Consider the following 27,017-nt stretch of genomic DNA (forward strand, 5'->3'; position numbering starts at 1 on the left):
CACAAGTAACCCTGTTCAGTGACTATGACTGCGTGGCAGATGGACAAACCATGGGCTGATCTCCTCATGCCTAGAGCAAAGAAAGAGCATCGCAACTTCTTAGGACTGCGTTGGGAGACTGTGTCTGAAGTCAGGGCACTGAGCAAGGTAGGAGAAGGTGGCAGAGGTTATCGGCATCTGCAGTCTTCACTTGTGCACGAGTTTTTGGAATCCATGTCAAAGCAGGTGGGGGACAGCTCCTGGCTTTGATTGCTCTCACTGAATGGGATGGATTCAGAGGCAGAATTTTTGTAAAGTTCAAATGCTATTAATGTAACTGAAACACCTTCCTAGCTTACCAACAGCAAATTCCGTATTCAAAATATTAGGTCCTGAAAGATACTGGTGAGAAGTTCATCTATTTGCATCTCAGATACCCTTTAAATGCTAACGCAATGTTGTTTCAAGTCAGCAACAAAAATACTAATTCTAAGGGCTAGAGAATGTCATTTCCTTACTTAAAGCATTTAAAGGTTCACAGTTCATGTCAACACTTCTTAAAATTAAATAAAAAATTCATTTCTTCTTAAAGAGGTTATTAAATTGGCCATAGTGTTCTGTCCCTACTTAAGTGGCTTTACCTATATAAAGGATTGTTATTTTACAAATCTGAGCATATGTAAAACAACAGGATTTATCTACGCTCCTGCAGTTGGTATGTGTTGCTGGAATCCGCAAAGCATAAGGCTCTGCTACTGAACCCTACCTGAGCCCATCTCACTTTTGGAAGAGGAAGAAAAGAAAGAAGGGAAAATAACCCAGACCATTCTTACAAAATTCATGGAAAGTCACGTGGACAAAGAAGCCAATTGCTCTTTGCTTTTATCTTACTCTCATCTAATATAGATTGTAATTTTGTTACGAGCAGGGTCAGCTTGTCTTTACACAGCAGCAGGCGCCCCTGAGCAACTGAAGTAGCCTCAGCTGCCGCAGAGACAAGCTGGTGAGCAGGAGAGAACCAGCAGGACAGACAAGGGCTGCAGCCCTCTTTGCAGTTGTCAATCCTGGTGGCACTTGTGCCAGGTCACATACAGGAGAAAGCTTCCCTCTGCAGCACCCGTTTGTGTGTGTTGATCCCATTAAGCACAGGGCTGCACGAGGTCCTGCCAGCACGGACACAGCTACAGTGCAGAGCGGGGTCCCCACATGGCGCTCGAGGCGGTACTTGGAACCAGACAAGGAAAGCAGCTTGACAAATCCTTTAATTTCTTTAACACTGTAAAACAGTCAACAGGGTAAGAGATACTGGAAGAGCAGGGCCAAAGAGAAACACCACGTTCTGGACAGTAAACAAAGCTTCCTATGAACGCAAAAACTGCTACTCGTACAGTAACCAGTGCCGATATTTATTAGCCTAAGGTGTTACATATGGATGGTGTGCTTTACACTCAGAAACCCAATATTACAGTTCTGCCACTGCACTCGACATTGTGCTACCAACACGGAATATAGCCAAGAAAAGGCTAACCTAAAACACTTAGTTTACATCTATTTTTTTGGTCCTGTGTGGTATCTAGTTGAAGATGGAAGCATTTATGTGCTTTTTGCCTCGTAAGAAGTGAGGCAGGTGTTAATGTTACTAAGATCAGCTGTATATACCTTGAAGGTATAGACCACCTGACTCTACATGAGTCAAAATACCAGGAATGCATCGTCACTATCCATTAATGAATTACCAGTTGCTTGAATTTAAGTGACCATATGCTTCTGTGAAAAGTATACAGTGACCTGTATCTTACACATAGTACATCTGAAAGTAGCACTGTGTCTGTAAGAGGTTTTGCATAAGCATGTCATTTCCAAGGCCAAACACAAGATGTGGACAGTGCCACAATATATGCGGTTGATTTTAAAACAAAACACTGCCAGTAATTACACAGGGCAGTTCTGAATTTCTTACCCACAACGTAAAACCACACAGCATCTCAACCACATGCCATATTTTGGTGTAAAATCTTCACTTACATACTCTTAACCCACACATCTCTGACTACAGGATCCAGAATGGGTGGGAGCAGACAAGGCTTTCACATTTATTTCGGAAGAGTTTTAAAGTTTTGCCTGAAACTTGCATGCTTATCAGCAGGAACTGTCTCTGCTCCATTAGGTAACTGCCCAACTCACTTTCAGAAATCACATACACTTCGTAATTTCATCTCTTTCTATATTCCTGGACCACTGATGTCAGTGATCTGTCCCCAAAACACCATGTCAGTCTAACTAGTAAGAAAACTGTGAAGATCAAGACCTATACTGGTTCACGCTCCCTGAATTTATTCCTTAAATTTCTTCAAAGAGAGCATTTATATGACTGTCTTAAAGTGATGATAACAATGATATTTTAACAAAGCTAACTAGCCTCATATTCCACAATTCACTGGCCCCATTAAGACACTAGGACAATTTTGGTCATCCTATCACTTGCATGGAAAAGTGGGTACATTTAAGTTATTTTCAACTATAATGCTAATATATAAGGCTACAAGCTCTGAGAATACCTGAATTACACCCCTAATAATAAAGTCTCCCAATGTTTTAAATGTAAACACATTTTCAAACAGCTTTTAATTCTAGCTCCCTGTTCTTGGCTGGGGAACTTTGACGCAGGTAAAGATTTCTCACTAAAATGTCAGCATTAAAGTCAAAGAGAAAAAAATGCTTGGAAATCTTCATAAAAATCAACCAATTTTACTTTAAGTCTTCCAAGACTCAGTACAACACATCAATAGTCAGTTTAATAAGCCTTGAATTCATACTAATCACACAAAAAGTAACTCTCTCATATTTACTACAGCAGTATTTACATTATGCCCCAGTTCAAGTCAGAAAAGGCAGCCTGCAAAAAACTGAGAAATCCTCATGTGCACTGGAGCTTAATTTTTGAAGCACTTGGAGAAAAACAAATACAAATAAACAAAACAAAAAAACTCACATTCACACACACACAGTAGTAAGGTCTACAGCCCGGAGCAGTCATCTCAGGAGAACAGCCCAAAAGTTTCCGACACAAGGTTTACCCCATATTGGAACCACACTGGAGAGTTAGTTGTCACAGCCTGATCACATGTAAGACCTCAAAGTCCAGACAGACATACTTCAGTTTTACAGAAAGAGGAAATAACCAAGAACATTAACTGACTCGCTACGTATGGGGCGCACACTGAAGTTGTCCTTATTCCAATCTGTTTGAAGATTACTTGTGGCAGAGCAGGACGAAAGTGCAAACAGATTTTGAATACTTTTGTTGGTGTTTTTTTTGCCTTTTTTTGTGTTTATTACAGACTGCTTATAGGATTCCTAAGGCTGCAGTGATGCTAAGAAAAAGGACGTTACCACACGCCAATGCCACTCTGAATTTAAGGCCTCTGAGTAGTTAAATTGTAACACCGTGGAAATTCATACTACCAAACTGAACACACAAGTTTTACTTACCAAGCCACCTACGTCATCTCTATAAGCTTAGAATTTAATTTATATCTACACGTTCATGTGTACATTAAAAAACGGATTAGTGAAAGATGCTGTGTTTTACCACTGAACAGAAATCCGGGTAACTATAGTATAAATTCAGAGAAATAATTTACTTCAAATTAAAGAACGTTGTAAAAAAAAATAACCTGCAACCTCAGCCTCCTAGGCCTGTGCTACTTGCATTGATTACAAGTACTGCTTATACACAGTAGTTCATATAGAATTTTACAGGGCTGTTCTTGGTAGGGTAAGTGACCTCCACGGCACAATAGCTTACAGAACTGTAAGAGCTGTGACAAGGGGTCTACGCAGCTTTTTACAAAGCATACTAGGCTCAGATTTAACACTGAAGTTAATCTTCATATTGTGGTTCACTCTATTTGATAAGATATTGCCTGACTACCAGTAAAGCAACCTGGCTTTTATAGCGAAGAACAGAAACTGAAAACGCTGGCCTTCCAAGAAAGCTTCATGATATTAGACTATGAACTGCCTACCGACTCCAGCACGAAAGGAACTGTGGTCTCTACCAGTTACTTTCATTTTTAACACATTCTTAGTGGAACTGATTATCTACTGCTGAGGATACATGTTCCAGGTAGCTTACATTTCCAGTAAGGGTCCTATTGGGCTTCAAGTGTTGTTGTGTTTTTCTTAAACCAAGTCCCAAAGTTATTCTTCGTAGCTGTGTCTACATTACACAGGAGGTACTGTGCATTCAAATGGTAGCAGGTTTGCATCTAAAGATATGAGACCGTCAACAAAAAGGAATGCATTATTCTCTTCAGCTTCCAGTCTTCAAGGCACCTCCTGCATTAACTTACTGGGAAATAAACAAGCAGACCAAAAGTTAACTGGAAAGAGAAGAGTCTGATACAGCTAACTTCCACAGAAGCACACCAGCATCAAAAAATGAGACAAGGCTGGACCCAGATCATCAACAAATAAAATCAATATAAAAAAAGTTGATGAGATGACAGGAATGCCATGAGGTTGATGTTTTCAGCTCTGTTGATTGCAGGTGATTGTTAATCACAGTGTTTTCTGATGCCCATTTGCAGACGGCTTTGTCTCAGAGTCTCTTGGATTGTTTGACAGATGAAGCTTATCTAATCCTGCAAAACATTACACAATAAGGAAAAACTAAGATTCTTCCATGTTTCATGCATACAGCTATTCAGAAAGACACATGCAAACTAGTATTGTTAACATGCTTTCAACTTATATAATAAATATATAATAAATAAATCATATAATAAGTATAATAAACAATACAAGTTTAATGGGATGTCATGAATTAGCAAGGTAAGTCCTTTACATCGTTTGCTTTAGGACAAACTTTGAAGTTTCACCTGACCTGTTGCTGTAAGCCCACGCTAACTAACGCTGGAGCTCTGCAACAGCCATTACATTATATGGAGTAATCCCTTTACGGTTAAAACAATTACACAAAAACATTATGAAATTTTATTAAAGATCATAAAAGTCACTTGACAGGGATAAATCAAGAAATGAATCAAGGCCTTTTCTCATAACATGACCTTAACTAAATGCTGGGGAATAATGATAAATACATCAACCCACATTACATATCTATCTCAATCAACTACAGAGCTTCTATGAAATTATTTTTAGCATAAAAATCAATGGACAGATTTACACACCCCAGCCTACTAATCTGTTCCCTCCGAGCTTGAGAACTCAACATCACAAATGACAGAATGGACTCTATCAGCCCTAGAGTCTCCTCATTGTATTGCACTATTTAGTAGCTCTGACTTTAACTTATTGCCACCAGCAGAGCTGCACTCCAGGAGGCATACTCTAGGAAGCGCTCAGATTTTGTTTACCAAGTTCACAACTCTGGAAAGCAGTAATCAGTGAAAACTAACATGTGTACATTTTCAACACTACAAACTGAACCTGCGGTTATAAACAAACACCAAAGTTTCACTGTTGGTCCTTTCGACTTAAGCAAATACTGTTCTGTTGTACAAAGGTAGGAGCTTCATCGTCATTAGTAGAGATGTAGTAACAACCTCTTCGTATCAGATATGTTTTAAGCTTTTTTTGTACTGCCATACTTGCAAATTCTTAAACATGAATGCACCATTCAATCAAAATTCTGATTAGATCAGCTATAGGTTTTACTCAACCAGTTATTAAAAATTCCATACATTCTCTACAAGAATTTTCTGAACACGTAGCACTTTAAAACATTGCAAGAAAGCAGCTGAGATTTCCACTAAACTATTGGTAGGGAACTAATAATTTGCTTTAAACAAACAAACAAAAAAACATATGCAACCTTTTTGGAATGTAGACTATGAAAACAGCCCATTGTAATACACACAAGGAGAATTTAAGGCTTAGATGTCTCAATCAGTATAAAAAACAAATGAAAAAAAAGATTAAAAACCTGTTACTGCTATCTTTCAACTCCCAAAAAAATGCTAAGTTCCCCTAAAGAGGTCACTGACAACCACCACTCACACTTCAATACACATTCAGGCTTCGTTTGCATGCTCACAGTACCAATGAATTTTTATACTCTCACAAAATGGAAAAAAATCTAACTGCACATCAATAAATACATGTACACATCATTAAGATCATTATACCTAGCTCTCAACTCTTCAGAAATAACACATGGCTATTCTTTCACACCTTAATTTACATAGACTTGCATGCACAAGAAAAAAGTTTTCTGTGGGTTATAAGAACTTTAACAGTAGCACAACAAGGTATCAGTGCTGGAGAAAGGAAAAGTTCAAGCACAAACTAAGTTTTCAGTGCTACAATTACCTATTGCCTTCAGGAGCTCTTCTCGCACAGCAGAAGTGAACTTTCTGACCAGACATAACGTTGTCATGATAGCAAAGAGCAAGTTGTAAGATAGTACAATATAGAAGTTTCCCAGCCAGTTAAACCTTCCAAAGTCTCCAAGCAGGTCAAATCGAGTAATTCCTGTTAAAATTGAATTTGAGATTTGGATTAAAATGTTGGTTACATTTATAGAAGAAACACACGAGTTTCAGTCTATTACTTTTTACATATTCTTTTTATATACATTACACAAAATTCTTTAAGACAACATATGGTAAGACACGTGGTTAAATACACAAGAAAATGCTATCAAAGTCATTTGCCCACTTATTGACTACTATAAAACTGGAAAACACTTTTCAAAATGTTTCTTAGGTTTCCTACTAAAATACTTGAATAATGGTACGTAAAAGTAACGTTTGACTCTGGGTAAGAATTCTGCCTTTATTATTTCAATACATACAACTAGGAAAATCGGCATAGTATAAAACCTGATTGAAATGTCATTTTCTCTGAAATCCGTATCTATTCCAGATAACGCTAATGCACATTGTAGGCCTTCTTATTAAACAATACAGGTAGTTAAATGGGTTTCCATGAGATCCTTAACATCTAACAGTAAGCCTTTGTATGTTTTTCAGGACCACTGTTTTTGAAACAGAATTGTAAAGACCTCTTTCCAAGGGCACTTTTTCTCCTAGAGCTATCCACCTCTACAGCCACAGAGTATTTACACAGAAGGAAAAGCGTTTGGCTGAAAGACAGTGCTGACAGGTGGTCTTCGCAGTGGACCTCTAAACAATGACACTCGGGCTTTGTGCTGATCAAAGGCTAGTCAATCACTAAAGCTAAGTGAGCAAAATGTGTCATTAATGTGGAAGTGTCTATAAGCCATAGGGTACATCCCAGAAGGCAGAAGAGCCACAGGTTGTTCCTTTGCCAGGTCTACATCAAAGACTGCATTGATTAAAAGACAGAATATTGAGATGATACCCAAACATCAGTTGTCTAGAATTGGTGATTCTTCACATTCACGGCAACAGGAAACTCTGCAGTGAGAAACTACTCCTGGCTCTCAAGTTGCTGGAAGCAAATTTTCTATCATCTTACTGTAAAGGGTTTTTTTTTTTTTTTTGAAAACTATCACCAGTGATAATAAGTGAAGAGACAGAATTAAAGGTCAGCTATCTTCTTTTCAAAGATAAACCTGGCACTTACGAATCTCATTGTACCATGATCCTGGCTCAGTCCTCAACACTCCTCAGCCAGCCATCAAAATGTTAAAGATGTACATGCTTTTTGTACTCAGCACCACTCATTAAAAAATATCATACATACAAATGTATATGGGAATCAAATTTGGTATCTAAAGAAAAACATGCCACCATGAAGAAAATGAGAAGATGTTTAAAAGAATAAAGCAAAATAAGACTAAAGTTAATCAGGCAGGTAAAAATTCCAAAAAAGCACAGAAGGTCTTAGCACAAGAAGAAACTGGCTGACTGAATAACTGGTAAACAGAGGAAAAAATAATAAACATGAGTTGCTTTCACACTTGAAGCAAAACAGTGTCCTTCAGAACATTTTCAAAGAAACAGCCTTTTACTCAGGCTGCAGAGCTACAGGAAAACTGAGAACATCAAGTTTGAATGTACAGGCTTTGGATCTTTAAAGGGAAAGAAACAAAACAGGTAGAGCACTGCATAATAAGTCTATTTGCAAAAGAGAAAATACCCCTTGACACAAAGGGGTTTGGAAGAATAGCTAGCAATGTTGCAGGAGTTGTAAGAATAAAAAAAATTAAGCCTGACACTTCTGTGACATAAGTTACATTCATTTTCCTCCTATAAAAAAAGGTCAGTGCTCATCAGAAAAAAAATCTGACAGTACCTTTTTGTACATTTGTGACAGAAAAGGGTTAAACTTTTGTGACTTTCCTACAGAATAAGAATCTACACAGCCTGTAGAGAAAACAGTTCCCAAGACTGCAATATGGAAAACTACAGAACAGAAAACTACATCTCTAGTGGACACATGTCCAAGAACGTTCATCATAATTTACCAAATAACACACTAAAGAATTGCTTAGGTTTAAAAAAAATCAGGTTAAAAAAAAAAAAGAACTGTTCAAGTTAAAAAAAAGAAATACTATATTTTTGAACTGCAGTTACAAATGAGTTTCATATCACTTTTTATTCAACCATGATAATCATGAGAAGAATTCCAGGAAAACTTTTATATATCAGAAAACTCAATTCTGTTTCCAGTTCCTTGCTTCTACGTTTCTGGCTATTAAGTGCCCTGTTCCCAATTTGTTTCCTAGTGTTTAGCAACATGGTGCTAGTAGAAGATAAGTTTCAAGTGGGACTACCAAAAGGCTGAAGAGTTCTGGATAAAGTGAGTGAACTTATCCTGGAGTTCTAAAAGAATGAAAGATTACAGACATCCACCACCTACACGGCAGTGCTATATAACATAGAAATAACAGAATTTTTTTACATCTTTAAAGCTTGAAAAAGGTCAGTACTTGTACTAGATAACTTCTGCTATTTTACTTTTCCTATAATGATAAACTCTAGCCTTTTCTCCATAGCCTAGAAACTTGCTTTTTTAATGATGTGAAAAGACTATGAGTCTGCTTAACATATTTCTTTCTTTTCATCTATTCAGTCCCACAGGGCGGTAGCATGTAGAGCAACACATGTTGATATTTCTGCAAAGCACCACATGACTCACTGTACTCTAATATACTCTATTAATCCTGTTTGGACAGCTGTGTCTGTGCATTTGTTAGCTGTGTGTTAATTGTTCCATCTTTTTTCTTCTTTTATTTATCTCTATGGCAAACTATCCAGGAATTTCATTTGTTGGCTTTTTTTTTAAAGCGAGTTTTACCATTAATCTGTTTCCTATGAGACAACAATGCACCCAGCATGTATATGTTCTTCCACAGAAACCATTTATTATCAACTGTTAATCTCACAGACCATTAACAATGATTTTTTTTAAACAAATGATTAGTATTGTCCACTATCTTACTGCATTAATGTTATAATTATATTTTAAGGCACTAAGTTTTTGATATAATATCTTGTTCAATGCTAACATTGTTTTATTAAGATCTTAAGTGGGCTATATTCTAAAACTGCATTCTTAAGAAGTTTTGCTACAGATTTTTAAAATGTGAGCTCTAGAACGTGTTTTAGGATTCAGCTTTCCAAAATATATTACATTACAGTCATTCACTTGTTAATCACGTCAAGTTTTTTTTTTTGTTATAAAAGTGATTTAGTAAATTAAGAGTCATCTGGAGATACACAGCACAAAAACATACAACATGGCTTACTGGAAAATACTAGCTACTCTCAATTTGACAGCATTCTGGGTGAAAAGAATCAACTACAAAACTATTGGGTATACATTAGTAGTCAGTGCGCCTAAGCTTGAACTCCTAAACTTCTACTTATGACACACAGCCTGAGGTAAAGCTTTTTGTTAATTTCTTTTTTAATTTTGCTAATTAAATTCACATTAGCTGCAAGTATCTTGCACTACTTAAATATGTACATTTATGTACTTAGTAATACCCTTTCAGTCTAACTTCAAGAATTCAAGTTGAATATTAACCAATTAAACAATTTTGTCAAGATACAAAACGTCATGTCTTTCCAACTGTCTAAAATAGTTTTTTACTTCAAGTGCTACTGCCAGTTCTTAAAATCAGAATTATTTCGATTCTACTATGTTGGATTCCTAATTTTTCTATTTGAAGACTGAAGGAACACAGGATGGGAGCAGAACTTACAGAAAATGAAAGTAGCCTGGTTTTCACTTTGTTGACAAAAACCATTAAGAAGTCACTGTTTTAAAAAAAACACGCATTTTCACTTATCTCAAGTTTTATAGCTAAAATGTATTTTTTTCCGTAAAACCTAACTGCAATTTGACAGTGAACATGAAAGTATTTTATACTGCCCTAAACGCACAGTCTCTCTATCTATTCATCTCACAATCTCCTCTTTCAAGTTTAAAAATCTAACCTGCCTTTTTAAAAAACAGTTCGCTAGAAAACGTGTTTTTTTTTTAAAAAAAATGTATGTTCTGCAGTTTCATACACAGCCCATGTGTATGGCCACAAACACAGGTGACAATATGAAAGCTACAACTACAGGTTGTTCCTTTTTAAAAAGCTCAATTTTTAAGTGTCCTTTATTATGATATTCTATATTGTGTTGTACAATTCACTTACCCAGCGTCCTTGACATCACTGGCAAAGCAGAGCTCAGCACCAAGATTGAGACACAGTTTCCAATTATCTGTTTGAAAATGAGAAACGGTGTTTATATTACAAATGGAATTGTTAAAAAAAAAAAAAAGAAAAACCAGTCAAGATCAAGAAAACAAACCTTAAAGTATCATTGCTCAAAACGAACCTTAGGTATTTCACAATAACATACTGTTAGTCTTGCTTACTTCTGTTGCACTTCTCCATATGGTTTTATACAACTGAAGATCATCCAAGAGTTAAAAAAATCAAATATGTAATCACTTACTTTTAATCAAAGTATTAAGTATGGCTGGATTCAAAATAATTCAAAATTAGCATGTTGAAAAGCATCAACTGTTTATTTAATTCCTGCAAACGTTTTATAAAACAGCTATTCCATGAGCTTAGAATAGATGACTGATACATCAGCTTAAGCTTTGTATGCAACTGCTTAGGATTAGCATTATTAAAAAAAATTATAACAAAGAGCTTCCTTTCAACTGAATGCCTGTTGACTACTTTAAATAGCATGAAAAAAATCTCAGCTGTTAGATTTTATAAAGGCTTCACAAAAACTAGAGTAAAGAGTAATTGAAACTTCTTTCTCTCACAAGGGATCACTTTCTTCAGCTCTAATTCTACCAGAATTCAAAAGAAAAAATAAAACTTCTTAAAAGTACATAGATATTTATTCATTCAATATTTATTAATAGTACGCTATTCCTGGTGTACTGTAAACAAACTATACAAGGCATTAATAACATTTCAACTCCCTAATCTACTATACCCATTCTATGTGTTTACCTACTTTCTCACTTCCAATAATATATGGTTAAAAAATGCTTTTTTTTTCTTTCTATTTCTTCAAGTGAAACATTGAATAAATAATTAAATTCAACATCTCTTCCTTGGTTACTGATCACCTCCCCTTGTCAGCTGTGGGAATATTTTTCCAAAAAGTAAGCACGTTCCTTAGCATTAGGTTATTCTGAAGCCAATGCTAAATTGTAAAAAGTAAAATTAGCCTCAAACTACAAAATGTTGCTGAATAGACCTCCTCAGTCTTAGTTTAATTATTCAAATTTGAATTACTTTGTCTGTATTACTTCTAGCAACCAAGTTCTTCAGATTTCAAACAAGCTCCCTGAAGTACAGTTAGCACAATCAAAGTTACTCATTAGCAATACGTTTCCTTTGAAAAAAGTTCTTTCACTAGCTTTTCTATAGCTAGTTAACAAGCTCTGCTATTCCCAGCTTTTTACAAGTGAATGGATGCCATCCAAACTAAACAGAGCACATCCTTTTTCCCACTCATTCAGCATTTTGAAAATCTTCCAGTTTGTGTTTACGCAGCTTACAAACAAATACTGATCACTGCAAATGAGCCATTCAGGGCAATTACTAAAAGAGTCAGTTTGTCCTGGGTGGCAAGAGAGAGGAGGGGGCCATCACCACCACAGACTTCACCTTACCTTTGTCATAGTTGTGTCATCCTTCCTGGGAGTGAAATTTTCAAAAAAACGAAGGCTGTAGAAGCCGACGACAGAGGACACCATTAGATAGCTGTGAGAATCAAGGAAAAAGCAACCTCCAAAGAATGCATGCTTCACTCAAGTTCTCAGCAGTGTCCTAAAAGTCTTAAGAACCAGAGGGGGGAGAAATAAACAAAACAAAAAACACTTCGAGTGCTTGAGAAGGACAGACCTCTCTCTTCTTTCCAAGCAAGTGTCTTAGTAAATTACCAGTGTCCCAGAAAACTAGAAAGAATACTTGTTAACAGACAATTTTCGAAGAAAGGATACAAAATCAAAATGATTTCAAGTGCTGCTCCCACAAAACCAAATGTGGATAGGGATGCATTTCCTATTCCAGGACCCTAGAAGGAGAAAAATATTTTGCATAATTTAATAAGGTTCATGCAACAAGCATAAAGTTAACCTTTACAAGTACCAAAAAGACTTCCTAGATGAAATAAAGCTTTTACATAGTTATTTAAGGATCATCCTGATGTAAGACTTGTAGCTTATAACATCTCTTCCCATTTTATCAGCTTGCTTTCAAACTTGAGTGAAATGTACTAAGGCAGAAGTTAAAATACGCATTTTATACATATTCCTTCGCTTTGGAAACTAAAATAAGAGATCTCAGAAGACTAGGTATTTGCAATGCCACAGAGTGGTCATCACCACTTATCAGCTTTTATAGCTACACAAGCTCATACAGACCTATAGTCAGGTAAAAGCATTACCAAATTAATAAAAACTCCCTTGTGATTAAAGACACTATTACTCAATGTGCTGTTCTTTACTTTCTTAAAGTTTGTTATGTTTTATCATAAAGGAAGAAAATGTTCGTGTTTTGAAAGAGGAACACAAAAAAAGGTTTTTCATATTGCTTTTTAATACATTTATTTTCTTAAATTGAATATCGCTAAATGGTGTTAAAAGTAAAAACACACAGTGCAAAAGATTAGTTATTTACTTGACTGAATTACTGTAAAGATTCTGGGCTGATTTTATTAAGAAGTCATTATAACAAGACATGTAATAAATGCTTATGGAGGACTGAGAGTGAAACAAAAGTCAAGTTCTAACTCGCACTTCTCTAAGGGCTCCAAAGCATTACTAGCATTATAAAAATTATGTAAGAGAAGTTTACTTTACCCCTGATCCTTTTGGCATTGCAGTCTCATCAACCAACAGGTAAAGAATGTTGAAAGCAACTAAGAGGACTGAGATGGACTGTAAAGAACGAGAAACAGTCTCATTATTTAAAAGTATTCCACGTTTGAACAGTGGAAGTACATATCCTTACCTGACTTCGTAATGTTAAGTAAGTTCTACTAAAATGATCAAGGGAGTATTGAATTTATTGCTTAAAGACATCACTCAAAAATTTTAAAAAGTACACCCCCAAATGACTGAAGAATTCCCCATAATGCTTTCTTTAAAAAAAGCAAAAATTCTTACCGTCTCAATCAGCAGCAATATCATAACAGCTGGATAAACTAAATTTCTTTCCCAAGCAGAAGCTTTTTTCCGCCGTTCTGTTCAGAACAGAAATACAATACCATAGACCAAGTTTAGAGTAAAACAAGTAACAATTATTTACATATCCATAAACTCATTATAAACTGTAGATAACAAAGCAATATTATTGTGAATCGACACCAACCAGTTCATAAAAATATCTATTCTGAGGAGCTGTACAAAGCATTCAAAAGAAAAGCCTCTATAGAGAAAGAATGGGGGGACATACAGAAGAATGTTTTTCTTATTTAAAGGCATGTTTCATCATAATCCACCATAATTATCCAATGAATACTGCAATATAAAATACAGAATAGAATTTGTTTACATATATATATATATATAAATATTTTTCCCCTTTAGGTTAAAGAGGAACTTCAAATATTTAAGCATTTACTTCTTGTGACATAAATGAAGACAGACAAGACTAACATTTTGGACATCACTAGAGTGTCTAAAAAGAAAACCCAGCAACTTCTTACTACCATCTTTACCTTTGCACATAATACACTGACAAATGCAAAATACTCCAAGCCTTTGAATAAGTAGGGAGATTCCTGTTGAGTAGCTGCCATTATGAGAAGTGTCACAAAAAGACATAAAAGTGCCAAGAATTTTCCTGTTCAACAATTTGACTTTAAGAGAACACCAAAGAGACAGAAAAGTAATGTCTTAGACTATCCCAAATAATTATAAATACAGCATGACATAAAAAGACTGTGCTACTGATCTCCATGCCAAGAAGTGTCACAACTTCTCAAAAATTATGTTAAAAGTAAGATTCAAATCCAACTCCCTATTTAAAGTATGTTTGTTAGGTGAGGGGCAATGATTCCATATGATGCACTTGTAGAAACTATAATAGTTTGAAAGGTCTGAGAATGTACATATTTGGTTAGAAACAATTGGGATTAATCAAGCAACTGTTAAAAACTGAACATAATATCTTAAGGTCATTTATTAAATTGCAATCCTCATGAAACAGTATGAAAAAAATATATTACCTAGATTTGTTTTCTTGCTTTTCACTTTTTCAAGCTCTTGTTCCAACTCTACTGTCTGGTATTCAACCGTGGAAGATGTACCTTTTAAAACACAAGACATTTTGTTTTGGATGGGACTAACTATAGTGCTGGAAGACATACTGTGAAAATCCATGTTTAGGACACAACACATTAACATTTATGGCTTTAAAGTGCAGGGGTTTTTGTTGTTTTTGTTTTTGTTTTATTTTATTTTATTTAGATTTTTCAACTTTTTCAAAAACCGGTTATGGTGTGGCACGCTGACACTGAATGGCTTGAATGTGTCATTCTTTTGTCTCCATATGACTCATATCAAGATGCAAAGAATCTCTGGATGCCCTTCAAGGGCATTATTATTTAGCACCTTAATGAGAGAATGTACCTTTTCCTCCAAACTAAGTAAGCTGGTGACTGGACCTCCAGTTTCAGCGTGTCCCTCATCTTCCCTTTCCTCAGTCTTCTATACTCAGCCTGCTCTGTTTCCGTGCTGCTAACCTGCCCGTTGCAATACCTTCTGCTCTTACCTTCATTTAGCCACCAGCCAGTTTGCCAGCTTCAGTCAGCCTCTCTGTCCTGCAGAGCTCCCTCTGACAACCACGCCTGGATCCTCCTCACAACCACCCACGAGACCACATTACAGAATCACAGAATCATAGGGGTTGGAAGGGACCTCAAGAGATCATCGGGTCCAACGCCCCTGCCAAAGAAGGTTCCCTAGAGCAGGTTGCCCAGGTAGACGTCCAGACGGGTCTTGGATATCTCCAGAGAAGGAGACTCCACAACCTCCCTGGGCAGCCTGTTCCTGTGAATTCTTTGACTCTTTTAGTTAACATGATAACTCCTCAAACTCTCTCCTCCACACCAGCTGAAAATTGGCAGCTGTAATATTAGTTCTAGGCACAAAACGAGCAAGGCAGAGAAGTTGTTCATCAACTCTTCCTCCTCTCCCTCCACCACAACTAAGGAGCCCAGCCCATTTCCCTCTGCATCCTCTTCCCTTCAACCTCCAAGTCTCTTTCAACCAGCCAACCCTTCCAGCACAGGTACACTTTGGTTTCTCTCCTTTACTCCAGTTCCTCTTCAAACACTGCCCAGCATTCAAGCAACAATACAACACAGAAATGCTGACGAGAGATCTGCTCTTTCAGCTCTCATTATTTCTACTTCAGTTTTTTCTCTTTGCAATCACACCCTGGAAATACACTCCCTGGGCTAAATCCGAAACACCCTCTACTCATCTTTCTCTCATTCACATGCCTTTAATTTCTCAGTAGTCTCACCTGATAGTAAGTAGAGTGCTCATATATTTCCTGCCTATTCCAGACCAACCTCGTTCTGCCAAAACACTGTGACAGTTCAAGGTCTTAATAACCCCAAACTTATTAAGTTATCTTCTTTCTTGATTTACACTGACACCCTTCTGCTTGTTGGCCATTCCCTACCCTTGGCCTCGCCTTTGATTGCAGGCTAACCCATAATAACAATGTTGCAGACTTTTTTTTTTAAACACTAATAAATTTCTACGAGACTAATAGTCTTGTCCAGGCTTTTATCTCATATCTTGATCATTTGCCTACAAAAACTAAATAGCACTTAGGCTGCTGGCACGCTAACACTACTTTATGGTCCAGTCTCATTATTTCCTTATTTTCTGTTGTCTGTTGATCCACTTAGCAATCTCAGTACAAGATAACAAGGTAAATTGCTCATCCCATCCAGCCCCCATGTATATTCTTGCAGCATCCAACAGACTGAAGTCCTACATGAAAACCAAGATAAACAAATATGTTTCTTGGAATTTTTTTTGGAAACTTTTACTCTCTACTTCAGAGTATATTATTTTTCAATGCAGTCAAATTTTCAACCAGGCATACACATCTTTCAAAAAAACTGGGGGGGGGGGGGGGGGGGGGGGGGAGGAGGAGGAGTGGATTTAATTGCATGCTTCTTTCACACACATTTTTGCATATAAGTTTCCTCTGTGTTATGCCTGCACTTATCTTTCATATCAGTGACATAAAACATACGCAGTAATATTTACAGTGGCTTCAAATATATAAACATCTCAAATCCCAGAATTAACCAGGAAGATCTAAAAATTCACTTAAATTGAAGTACCTGCAGCGATTATCAATTTCATTTCTCAATGTATTTTAAATAAGTAATCAAAATGTGTATTTTTTTAGAACAAAGTTTTGTTTTTAAACAAGTCTCTTTATCATTATAAAAATAAGCTGATGCATTCCTTCCACAAAAAGCCTGTAACAGCTATTTTATGGAATGACTAATTACTATGAAGTGAATAAAAAGGACAGTTATAGAGTTCAGTGGAAACAGTCTCAAGAATTTTAATGGAAGCAGTTAAAATAAGAAAACTTAAGTTAACGTCTGACGTTTTCTTCTCCATAATTGATTTAGGGGTCTCTGGGGAAACACTTCATTCAAGATATATGCGTTTTTTTCCCCTTGGATATAAGAATTCAGAGCTCAAGATTGATATCCATGGGAGTCTTTCCAGCAAAGTCAACGAAATCACATTAGATCCCTAAAGAGACACTTCCATACACGTTCTGAATCATATCTAAGTGCTGTTGTGGTTCCTCCTTAACACTAGTAGCAAACAGGTTGCTATACAAAAGAATATTTTATGAGAGGGGAAAGCAAAGTTTCAGATCAGTCAAAAGAGTATTTGAAAAGGATGCAGCTAAATTCTTAAAAGCTCTATACCATTAGCTTTATTTCAAACATGCACAAAGTTCAATGTCAGCGCTGTCTAGCCAATAAATCAAATTGGTAGACGAGACTTGTTTGGACTAGCAATGAAAAGTTAGAAGGGATTCTCCAAGAAAGCCACAAAGCAGCTCATTTAAGGTCAATTTAACGGTATTATTCTGTTTTTCTTCCAGCCCCGACATAAGATTTCAGTACCTCAAAGGAAATTGTAAGAGTATCTATTTGCATTCCCCCTAGGTGATTGGCAGTTCAACACCAATTAGTTCAAAATTACACTGTTACTAGCGTGCAATAAAAACAACACCTTTCATCTTTCTTACATAGGTAAGGATACCTTCAGAGCCAATAACTTTGATCAAGTAAGTATTTTTGATCCTACCCCACCCGTCTCTTTGGATTCAGGAAAACTAATAGCTGAAGGCAACTTTTCTCTTTTAATATAAAAAAGTCCCAGCTTTATTCTTTGACTGTAGGAGTGCTGTGGGTACTGAAATATAATATACTGGAAACAAACATTTTCCCGAAGCCCAGTATCTCTTCAACAGATAAAAATACTATGGTAGATAACACGATCAAACTTCCCCCTCCCTCCTCCTCCGATTTTCACTTATACACTAGAAACATCTGAGAAGGAAGAAAATTTAGTTTCCCAAAGAAAACATGCAGTTTCCCAGTTAGAGTTAGGTTGAAATATGAGGAGGTTTAAAGAAAATTCTATCAACTGCACCACAGCCACAGTAGTTACATCTGTATTAATAAAGGGCACAGCTCACACAGCTAAAACTCTTTCCCTCCTCCAAAAGCAGAGGTTTTCCCCAGCCAATTCAGTGGGGACAGCGATTCATGGCAATACCTTGCTCTGTCCAGGCACTGTCTGAGGCAACATCAACTGGGACTGGCCACGGCAATGTTAGGAGCGTGATAGCAGTTAACCCACCGAGAAATAATCAGCACTGATAATCACCAAGCATTGCCTAAGGTTGTGATCTGGTCCTCATTAGTTCTAATAAAATACAAATTCTTTGGTTATGCGTATAAATGGAGTATATATTTCAAAACACATCACTGCTAAGTTGTCCAGTGGGCTTCCTTAAGCACATATATTTCCACTACAACTACTGCAGGAAGGTTGCAGCAGCCATTGCATAGGAAGTCTGTAGCCTAACATATCGTATCTGATATAGCACCATAACACATGAATGTGTAAGTAAGTTAAACATCAAATTATTCCGCCTAACATCACAGCACTACATTAATTAATGTAGTTAGTACATATTTGTATTTGTACACATTTTAAAAAAGAATCAGTAAACAGGATAAGCTTGAGTCTTCACAGTTCTGGCAAAAATGGTATTTATTTTTCTGGTATAATTTGTATGTCCTTCTGATTTCTGGCAGAGAGGATGAAGCTCTCCAGTCTTGCCACATAAATGAGAACCATACTTAAAATTACTTAAATAATTACTCACAAAAATCTTGCAGAATATCTTTTTGTGCGTACAACATTCCCTTCCACCTACATGCTATTTCCAAGTTAAGCTAAAAAGCAGATAAAAATCTGAATGAAGTCTATTAATTTTCTCTGTATACCAAACCAGAGGGTTTTGAGCAGCCCTTCAGATAGCAGTGCCAATGTCATTCCCTCAGCACGTGAAACAGAAGAACTCAGTTCCCTCTTCCAAGAAGAGGGAAGCCCCACACCTTTCACCTCTCAGGAGAGGGATGGTGAGCTCTATGGAATTTGGCTAGGTTGCAGTTCTGCTTATGTTAAATTCTTAACAATCCACTGAAAAAGAATCCAGTCTTTCAGCTGATGCAGGTGACTGCCTTAACTACACGTCCTAAATCCAGATCCAATGAATAGACTTCTACTAGGTCCATCTCACAAGTGATATTATTAAACTGCAACATAGACACCTACATAGAAAAACAATAGACAATCATCTAAACTACATTCTCCACCTGAACAGCAGAAACCACTTTGCACTACGCCCAATAGATACTTGAATAGCTATTTGTCCATTTTCTGTATCGCTTTTCCTCATACATAAGCACCATCACCATGACAACAGAAAATATTCAGTAACAAATACTTTACAGTTGCTAGCTAACATCAAACACATAAAACAATTATAATTACCCCATTACAGCTTCAAAGGTGTTCACTCCACGCACCTTTTTGCATATTTGTATGTGTATATGCATATACATACATATATATATACACACACGCATGTCAGTATAAAAAAAACCTAGGGCTTCCAAAATAGCAAAGGTGAGCATTGCTTTTAAACTGAGAACTATGCCTGATTTTAGCATAGAAGCCACTACTCCACCACCAAGTTTAAATGCTAGAGCAAAGACCACGATCTCCTGTTATGAAAGATACTTTGTCTGACCAATTTTTACCAGAGACTTATTGAGAAGTGAAAGAAGAAAGACTGAGATATGACTGAAAAGAGGAAGGCAGGAAACAAAGAAAATTAAGGCTAAAATAAGTCATACGCATTCCGGAGAAGATAACAATGGATGAAAGTCATGACATGAATAATCTCTGTTTTACCAACCAGAAGAAATGGTATAAATTGTAGATAAATGATTTACCTATGCAGTTAACAGCACTTTAGAAGACAATTTGTACAATAGGATTTCTAGATTTGAAGAGAGAGAATTTACATGTTTTTCACAACTGGCATCTTCTGTGCTGCAATATTCTTTATCTTAGAAGCTAAAGCTTAATACTGCTTTTAAAATACTTCAAAAGAAGAACACCTTGTAAAGAACTGCTGAATTGTAATGCTAGATACAAAAAGCATAAAACTCTTACATAATACGTTCATTGTAATTATTCATTAATGGAGGCACAACAATTAAATTTACCCTGTAGCTCCTAGAATATAAAGAACAACCACTCTGATACTTAGAATTTAAGCTAACAAGTCATTATACCATCATTGAAACAGAAAAAGTCCTCCAAATATACAAAACTCATCATTCAGGACATTGAGCCTCTTCCTAATAGAGTACGTTCACTGCTTTTCAGGCAAGGCTAAAATACAGTCAACATTTAGCAAACCGAACTATTTTACAGTAAGGGTGGTGGGTTTGGTCAACTACTCAGTTTGGATTCTCAGTCTTAGAATATTCTCAGCATTAGAACTGATGAACATGTTAAAAAAAAGTGCACACAGTTCAATGTTGTACACAGTAAGTAATCAAATGTAAGCTTGTAATGATTGTTACATATGAAAATCTTGAACTCTGCTGTTCCGAGAGAATATTTATATGACATTATAACATTAAGGTCAATACACATCACTACTCTACTTGAAATATTGTATTTGAAGCAGAATTTATATTTACTGTACTGTAACTATTGTATTTGAACAAGCATACCATTGAGCTTCCTCTGAATTGCTTCTTCCTCTAAAGTGATGATATACATCTGCTCATCTAAGTCTTCAAGGATCTGTATTTGGAAACAGAAAAACGACCTAAGCATCAACAGAAAGTCACTTACCTTTTTGATCTACATGAGTTTGTTTTGTTCGAATAACCTTTATATTTAAATATATATTCTGCAATTTCATAATGTCAATACAAAAAAAACGCCATAGGAGATTATTCGATTATGTTACAGTTCTGTTTCTTTGCTGCAATCAAACTTTCTGTTAAGTTCTTATTTCATAATAAAACTCTTGTATTCAATCTCAGCCTAAAGTAGCTACTTGGGGAACAGGGGAGCGACAGTACATCTAACCTATATTCAGGTCATTTTATATTGTGGCAGGGAGAAGATAAGTAACCTGTTGATCTTCACGTTCTATTTAATTTAAACAAAACTAATTGCAGATTTTGAAAGAGTAAATTAAACTCATATGCCAATATTTCAAGCAAATATAAATTGCTAGTGGAAGTTAAAAGCAAAATACATGAAGCCTACCTACCTTACTGTCAGGCAATTTGAATTTAAAGCTTATAAATAGCAAAAGAGTGGTACATATTTTCTTTGTATTTTTGGGATTGACTTGACTAATGAAAAGGAATGCAAGATCTAAACACACCCGAATTTTAGTAAATACAAACTAGGAAACATGACACCAAGGTCACTGGGGGATTTGCATACGGTACAAACTTTCCATTCCCTCACACATTCAGCACAATTACAATATATTATCTATGCTTAAAAGGTTCTTACAGGTGCCAACTACCTGCAGGCAAAGCCAATCTCTCTAATTTAAGTACACCCCTAGGTACTTTTCTTGCCATCCAGCCTTAGTTTGGTCTTATACCCTAAACTCCTAAACTCGGAGCAAAAACCACACCTTTCAGACATTTGCAAAACAAAGTAGGCAATACTGGCAACTAATATTAACACTAATAGTGGCTGTACAGCCTGGTAAGCCAGAGAAAGTCTACACTATTAAAAAATTGAAAAAAGCAGACTTTTGTGCTCTAAGACAAAATTGAAAACAAGTATATAAATATTGACTATATAAAATCAGATGAACAAAAGAGAGAATTGTGTAGAAGTACAACTGTTCTATAAGAAAACACTTTAATGCCACTGTACCGTCTAACCGATGGCACACAAGGACAGATTTGTGTTAACACTTACTGTTGGCTTCACCAGCAACTGACCCATTACTGTAAACATCCGCGAAAGTCCCACTGGCGTGCATACTGCAGAGGAAGGAAGATTACGCAAAACAGTGATTTCTAAGTCAAAGGTTGATTTTTCTTTGCACGTACAGTGTTGGTGTTACATTCCACATAAAACTAGGTACAGTTTTGAAAAGAACAGAGAGCTTCAAACTCCAACCTGAACTTTAACACTTATTGCTATTATTCAATTTCAAACAAGACAAGCATCTCTCCAAGAGCATAGTTGATTTTTTTTGTCATCAGGGAACACCATATAAACAGATACCTTACAGTTGCTTACATAATTATTTATTCAAAGCATGTGGCACCAGAGGCTATGTCTATATTAGCACATTCAGCAGTGCCAGGAAACATTCCTGGGCACTAAGACTTGATTGTCTACACAAGTAAATTGCTACAGCTATCCCCGGTGTGATTTTGCCCTGGGCCAGTTAGCACTTTCCCCAGAAATTCCCAGGTGTAGTTCTGGAGCTCACACAGTCCAGGAACCATTATCACAAGGCCATGTGCACACGGCCACCTTCTGGAAACTGCAGGACCATGGATGTGGATGGAATGGCACTGCTTGGCCACAGTGCTGGTGAACGTTTCCGACATTTAATCTGCTAGCACAGGTGTAGCTGTAAGGTCAAGAGATCATGAAACTACCTTGCTGTAAAAGTTCACTGTAATTTCAGTTGGCAGTAGGCTCAGCTACCAGATTTTAAGCTACTTTCTTTTTTATGAAGTAACAGATTGCCCTTTTGATAGTAGCCTTGATGGTTTCCAGGTATGGTGCACATATGCTTGTTGGGAGAAAGGATTAGAGACTGATCTTTCACTAATAATTTATTATCAACAGTTTAGGGAGAACAGCCTTCAAATACTGAAGCATGTAGGAGATGGAAGGGATTTGTAACAGCATGGATAAGGATATATTTATAGTTTATATGATCATAAAGTAGTGCTGTTAAATAAGACAAGAAGCAGCAAACAGAAGACTTTAGTGAGGATTATGTTCATTTTTATCAATGAGTGTTTCACTATGGCTACTGCACATTACAGGAAAAATACAGAAGAATACAAAAGTATTGATAAAGACTACCTTTAGCTAGTCTTCCCTGACTACAGAGGGAGCCTGCAGGCAAAGGAGAGAAGGGAACAGACACTGCTGGAAGTCACCCCCTCAATAAACCTATCATCTACTTCCCAATACACTGCTTCAGCAATTAAGCCAACTGAAGATCTAATGAAGCTCTAACCCAGCATCCACCACTTTCCAACTGCTGTATGCTGCCCTTTCAGCTGCACGGGTAACAGCTTGGAGGGCTTTATATAACTTCAGTGATTTGCTTGTCTAAGTTACAAATGGCTGTTCTAAAATTGGCACTTGATCCCAATTACTGGGGTGAACTGCTACACAGTAGCCCCAGAACACATGATGAGTTTTCAGCTCTGCTGAAACGAACTGCAAGGCACACGTAGGAAATCTGTACGCCAAGTTCCCCATTAGAAGGCTGAGCGACTGTTGTGAATCAGTCTCAAAGAGTCTAGGTGTTCATGAATGAGATGGTCAGAATTACTTTTTTTTTTTTTTTTTACTCCCCCCCCCCCCCCCCCCCTTCCATTACTGTGAATTTAAGAATCTTCACATACAGAGAGCCTAAGGAGACTCAGCCAAGTTCTCCCAGTAACACCTTTCATAGACTGATCTGCTTAGTTTTATGTAAATGCCTCAAACTATCAATCTCCATCCTTTATCCATAGTGACAGCCCTATAAATGCTAGCTGTAAACCTTTAAAAACTAGAGAACAGGTGAAAACATGATCTAGAAAGGGAGATGTTGTGCCCCCCCCGGAACTTTTTTTAAAGTAATAATTCAGGGGGCAGTGGAGGCATGTGCATATACTATATATATACTGTGCATATATACATATACTGCATATACATCGGCATGCACTATATGTGCAGTTTGGAGCCTCCCACCATCTTTTCCATTCCCCTAAACAGGGATGAGGGAACTCTGACTAGAACCAGTTGGAGTAAGTTTGTTGTTGTTGTTTTAAAAAACACTGCGTTTGTTTTGTATAAAACCATGTAACAGACCTCTGGACTGGCCAGATACCAGTTCCATGATTCTGAAAGTTAGCCGTATTGTGCTCTCACTTCTGCCTTATAGGAACATTTTTTTTTAGAAAAGGGAGAAGGATAGTTTACTAAACACAGGACAAACTAAGTATTCTATGAAAACATAACGTAGCACTGGTTTACAAACTTCAGAATTCAAATGTAACAAGTTTATACTAAGATTTTAACTTATAAAAATATATAATTTTTCATATTCAACTTTCAGAATGAAAAACAGTTTTCTTCAATCTTTAAAAAACAAATAGAAACATTCATCTTTTGGAAAAAAAATCAGGGAAATACTTACACAGAAGTAACAAGCATCCCATCAGTGATATACAGGAATATAAATACGGGAGGTAGAATTCCCAGAGGTCTGCAAAGTACACATTAAGCACAGTCTTAGCTCATTATGAATAGACTACTTATGTCACAAATACAACTGAATTAGCTTCTTTCCCTAAGCTTTCTTCTCCAGGATTGAAGAATTTCTATGTTTTGAAGTATAAAATAAGAATTACTCAGTTAATAAATATGCAGGCAACAAGATCTCCTAGCACTTTAGCTTGAAAAATATCTTCATCTTTTATTCCTATCCTGCTTAAATCATTTGTTTTTAACATATAGATACGCAATATCTCATCCACAGGAGCAAAAACTGTCTCACCATGCTAGAAACTGACTTAATAAGCTTACTGAAGAGAAAAAAAATGGTATGTATTAAATTAATACAACTTCTCAACCTGTGCAATACTCACAGCATTTACTGAAAGTACTTTTATTTGAAAAAATCCGTTTCCGTAATTAAAACAAGACAAAGGCTTTTTTGTTTTGTTTTTTAAATTCCATACCATACAGAGACTCCATACTGGCAGCATCATTGTCTATGAGAGCTGAAGCCACCCATACGATTCCAAGGATAAGCAGTGCAAGAAGTATAAGCATAACAAGGGTTTCCAAAATGCGTGCTCTGATCCCCTGTGGGCAGAAGAGGGGAGAGAAAAAAAAAACACAGCAAAAAAACTTTGAATCAGATATTTTCAAACATAAGAAAAATACAAATAAATAGCAGTTCCTTATGCCTAAATATATACCCATGTTTTATCGCATAGACAAAAGGATAACATGTAATGTACATTTAAAATACAGCCTTCCATGTGCATAAAAAAAGGAAGTACTTATGGCTTTATAATGCCCGGATTGCGTTTTTCCCCTTAAAAAGGCAGAAAGATGTTTTAAATTGCATATGCCTTACAGTTCTCATTAATCTCATTATTCCATAAAATATTCTTTATACGATATGATTTTGCCTGAGCATTTTTAAAAGATGGATTACTTTTCTAATACTTTCAGCAAAGAAAAGTGGATTAGCAAATTTTTATCTATGATTCCAATCAAGGGAATGGAAAGCCAATTATGGCAAATAGCCAAATAGCCCAGCAAGCATTAAACCCCGCGTAGGTACAATGCACCAATTTAGTTAAAATACATTCTTCAGCTGAAATTGCTTCTGCACCGCTCCTCGCAGTCTACAGAGCCCTCAAGCGTATGGCCAGAGAACTGCTCCTGCTTGGCCTGCCCACACACCGCTGCAGCCGCATCCTGCAACTCCCAGCTCTGCATGCGCCACGCTGAATCCAACTTCTCCCTTGCGCCACACAAATCACAGGTCTACGAGGTTTTAATCACATTTTTCCCCATGAGCAAATGCTCTAATTACTCTAATAGCTGTGTTACATCTGCAAATCTAAATATACCAAATAATACCAGAAGTCTCTTTTAAGTACTGTTTTTTTAACTCTAACTTTAATCAATAGTGTGGTTGGGACACTTCCTTTAGATAGCTTTACCCTTAAGAGAATTGCTGTTCATATAACTTTTTCTTCTATTGTTATTATGTGTCTCCACAAACAAACCCAATCTCCTGTTTCTCACACAGGCTCACCCGAACCTGTGCATATTCTACTTGAAAAAATCTACTTTAGAGTTCAAAGAAGGGAGCTTTACTTTACCCACTCTCATTACCCCTTCTCACACTGCTTAACAAAAGAGGGTAATAATCTTCACACAACATATCCTCTGAAAATTAGGCTCCTGACACAACCACAGCATCCAACAATGAATGAAGATCTTAGACATCTCAACCACGTGCATTTATCTTAACCGTGTGCGTTTATCTCCTATAATACACGAATTCCTCTCTGCCATCAGTCCTCTACAAAACAGCTATCATGAAGGTAGCATGAAGGAAAAAACAAAGAGACCTTCACAAAACTCCCCTGAAGGAATACGTGGGCAGATCAAGCCAAACTCCATAAAGGCTCTCAAACACCAGATTTCAAACTAAAGGTAGTATGGATAAGATACGGATTTGTTCCTAGAATGTATTTTGTGTACAAAAAAGACATTGCTTTGAGGTTATTAAAAATAATTCTTACAGTGCTCATAAATTAGTTTTGTCTTCTATGAGTTATTCTGAAGGCAAGCATCTAAGCCAAATATATTTATTTGAAGATGAAAGATGAAGATGAGAGCCATATATTAAATACTAGAACTTAAGCAATAGGTTACCAGAAAACAAACGTATTACAGTCCAATCTTTGTGTTGTAGTCCCATTCCCCCCCCCCCCCCCCCAAAAAAAAATTACGAAGTTCTTACTGATTTTAAAAACAGCTCTAAAACAGCAATCTGAACTTAAGAGGTACCTAAAACTTGTCAAACCTACTGCATTTATCTACATCTGCCCTCCTTTCAGTACAGAGCATTGATACAGAGCCTTCACTTAGAACAGAAGAAAGTCACAAGATTAGAAGAAAACCCAAAACATCCAAGGACACATGCACGCAGAGAGATC

At 36.6% G+C, this 27,017-nt stretch overlaps 1 protein-coding gene across 2 annotated transcripts in view; it reads right to left on the reverse strand.

Annotated features, from left to right (window-relative positions):
• Positions 1 to 1,223: 1,223 nt before the first annotated feature.
• The window catches only part of LMBR1 (limb development membrane protein 1), a 69,952-nt gene continuing 44,158 nt past the window's right edge, over positions 1,224 to 27,017 (reverse strand). For both annotated transcript variants that reach the window (XM_066991443.1, XM_048062351.2), the window contains 12 exons: positions 25,014 to 25,140; positions 24,470 to 24,538; positions 22,009 to 22,073; positions 20,787 to 20,859; positions 14,637 to 14,717; positions 13,573 to 13,649; positions 13,267 to 13,344; positions 12,406 to 12,479; positions 12,076 to 12,166; positions 10,586 to 10,652; positions 6,316 to 6,477; positions 1,224 to 4,625 (listed from right to left, as the gene is read on the reverse strand). In XM_066991443.1, coding sequence (XP_066847544.1) covers positions 4,543 to 4,625; positions 6,316 to 6,477; positions 10,586 to 10,652; positions 12,076 to 12,166; positions 12,406 to 12,479; positions 13,267 to 13,344; positions 13,573 to 13,649; positions 14,637 to 14,717; positions 20,787 to 20,859; positions 22,009 to 22,073; positions 24,470 to 24,538; positions 25,014 to 25,140 — 1,047 coding nt within the window. In that variant the 3' untranslated portion in view covers positions 1,224 to 4,542. The remainder of the gene's footprint in view (positions 4,626 to 6,315; positions 6,478 to 10,585; positions 10,653 to 12,075; positions 12,167 to 12,405; positions 12,480 to 13,266; positions 13,345 to 13,572; positions 13,650 to 14,636; positions 14,718 to 20,786; positions 20,860 to 22,008; positions 22,074 to 24,469; positions 24,539 to 25,013; positions 25,141 to 27,017) is intronic.

This window comes from Anser cygnoides, chromosome 2 (genome assembly GCF_040182565.1).
Source record: "Anser cygnoides isolate HZ-2024a breed goose chromosome 2, Taihu_goose_T2T_genome, whole genome shotgun sequence".
In the NCBI taxonomy this organism is placed as follows: domain Eukaryota; kingdom Metazoa; phylum Chordata; class Aves; order Anseriformes; family Anatidae; genus Anser; species Anser cygnoides.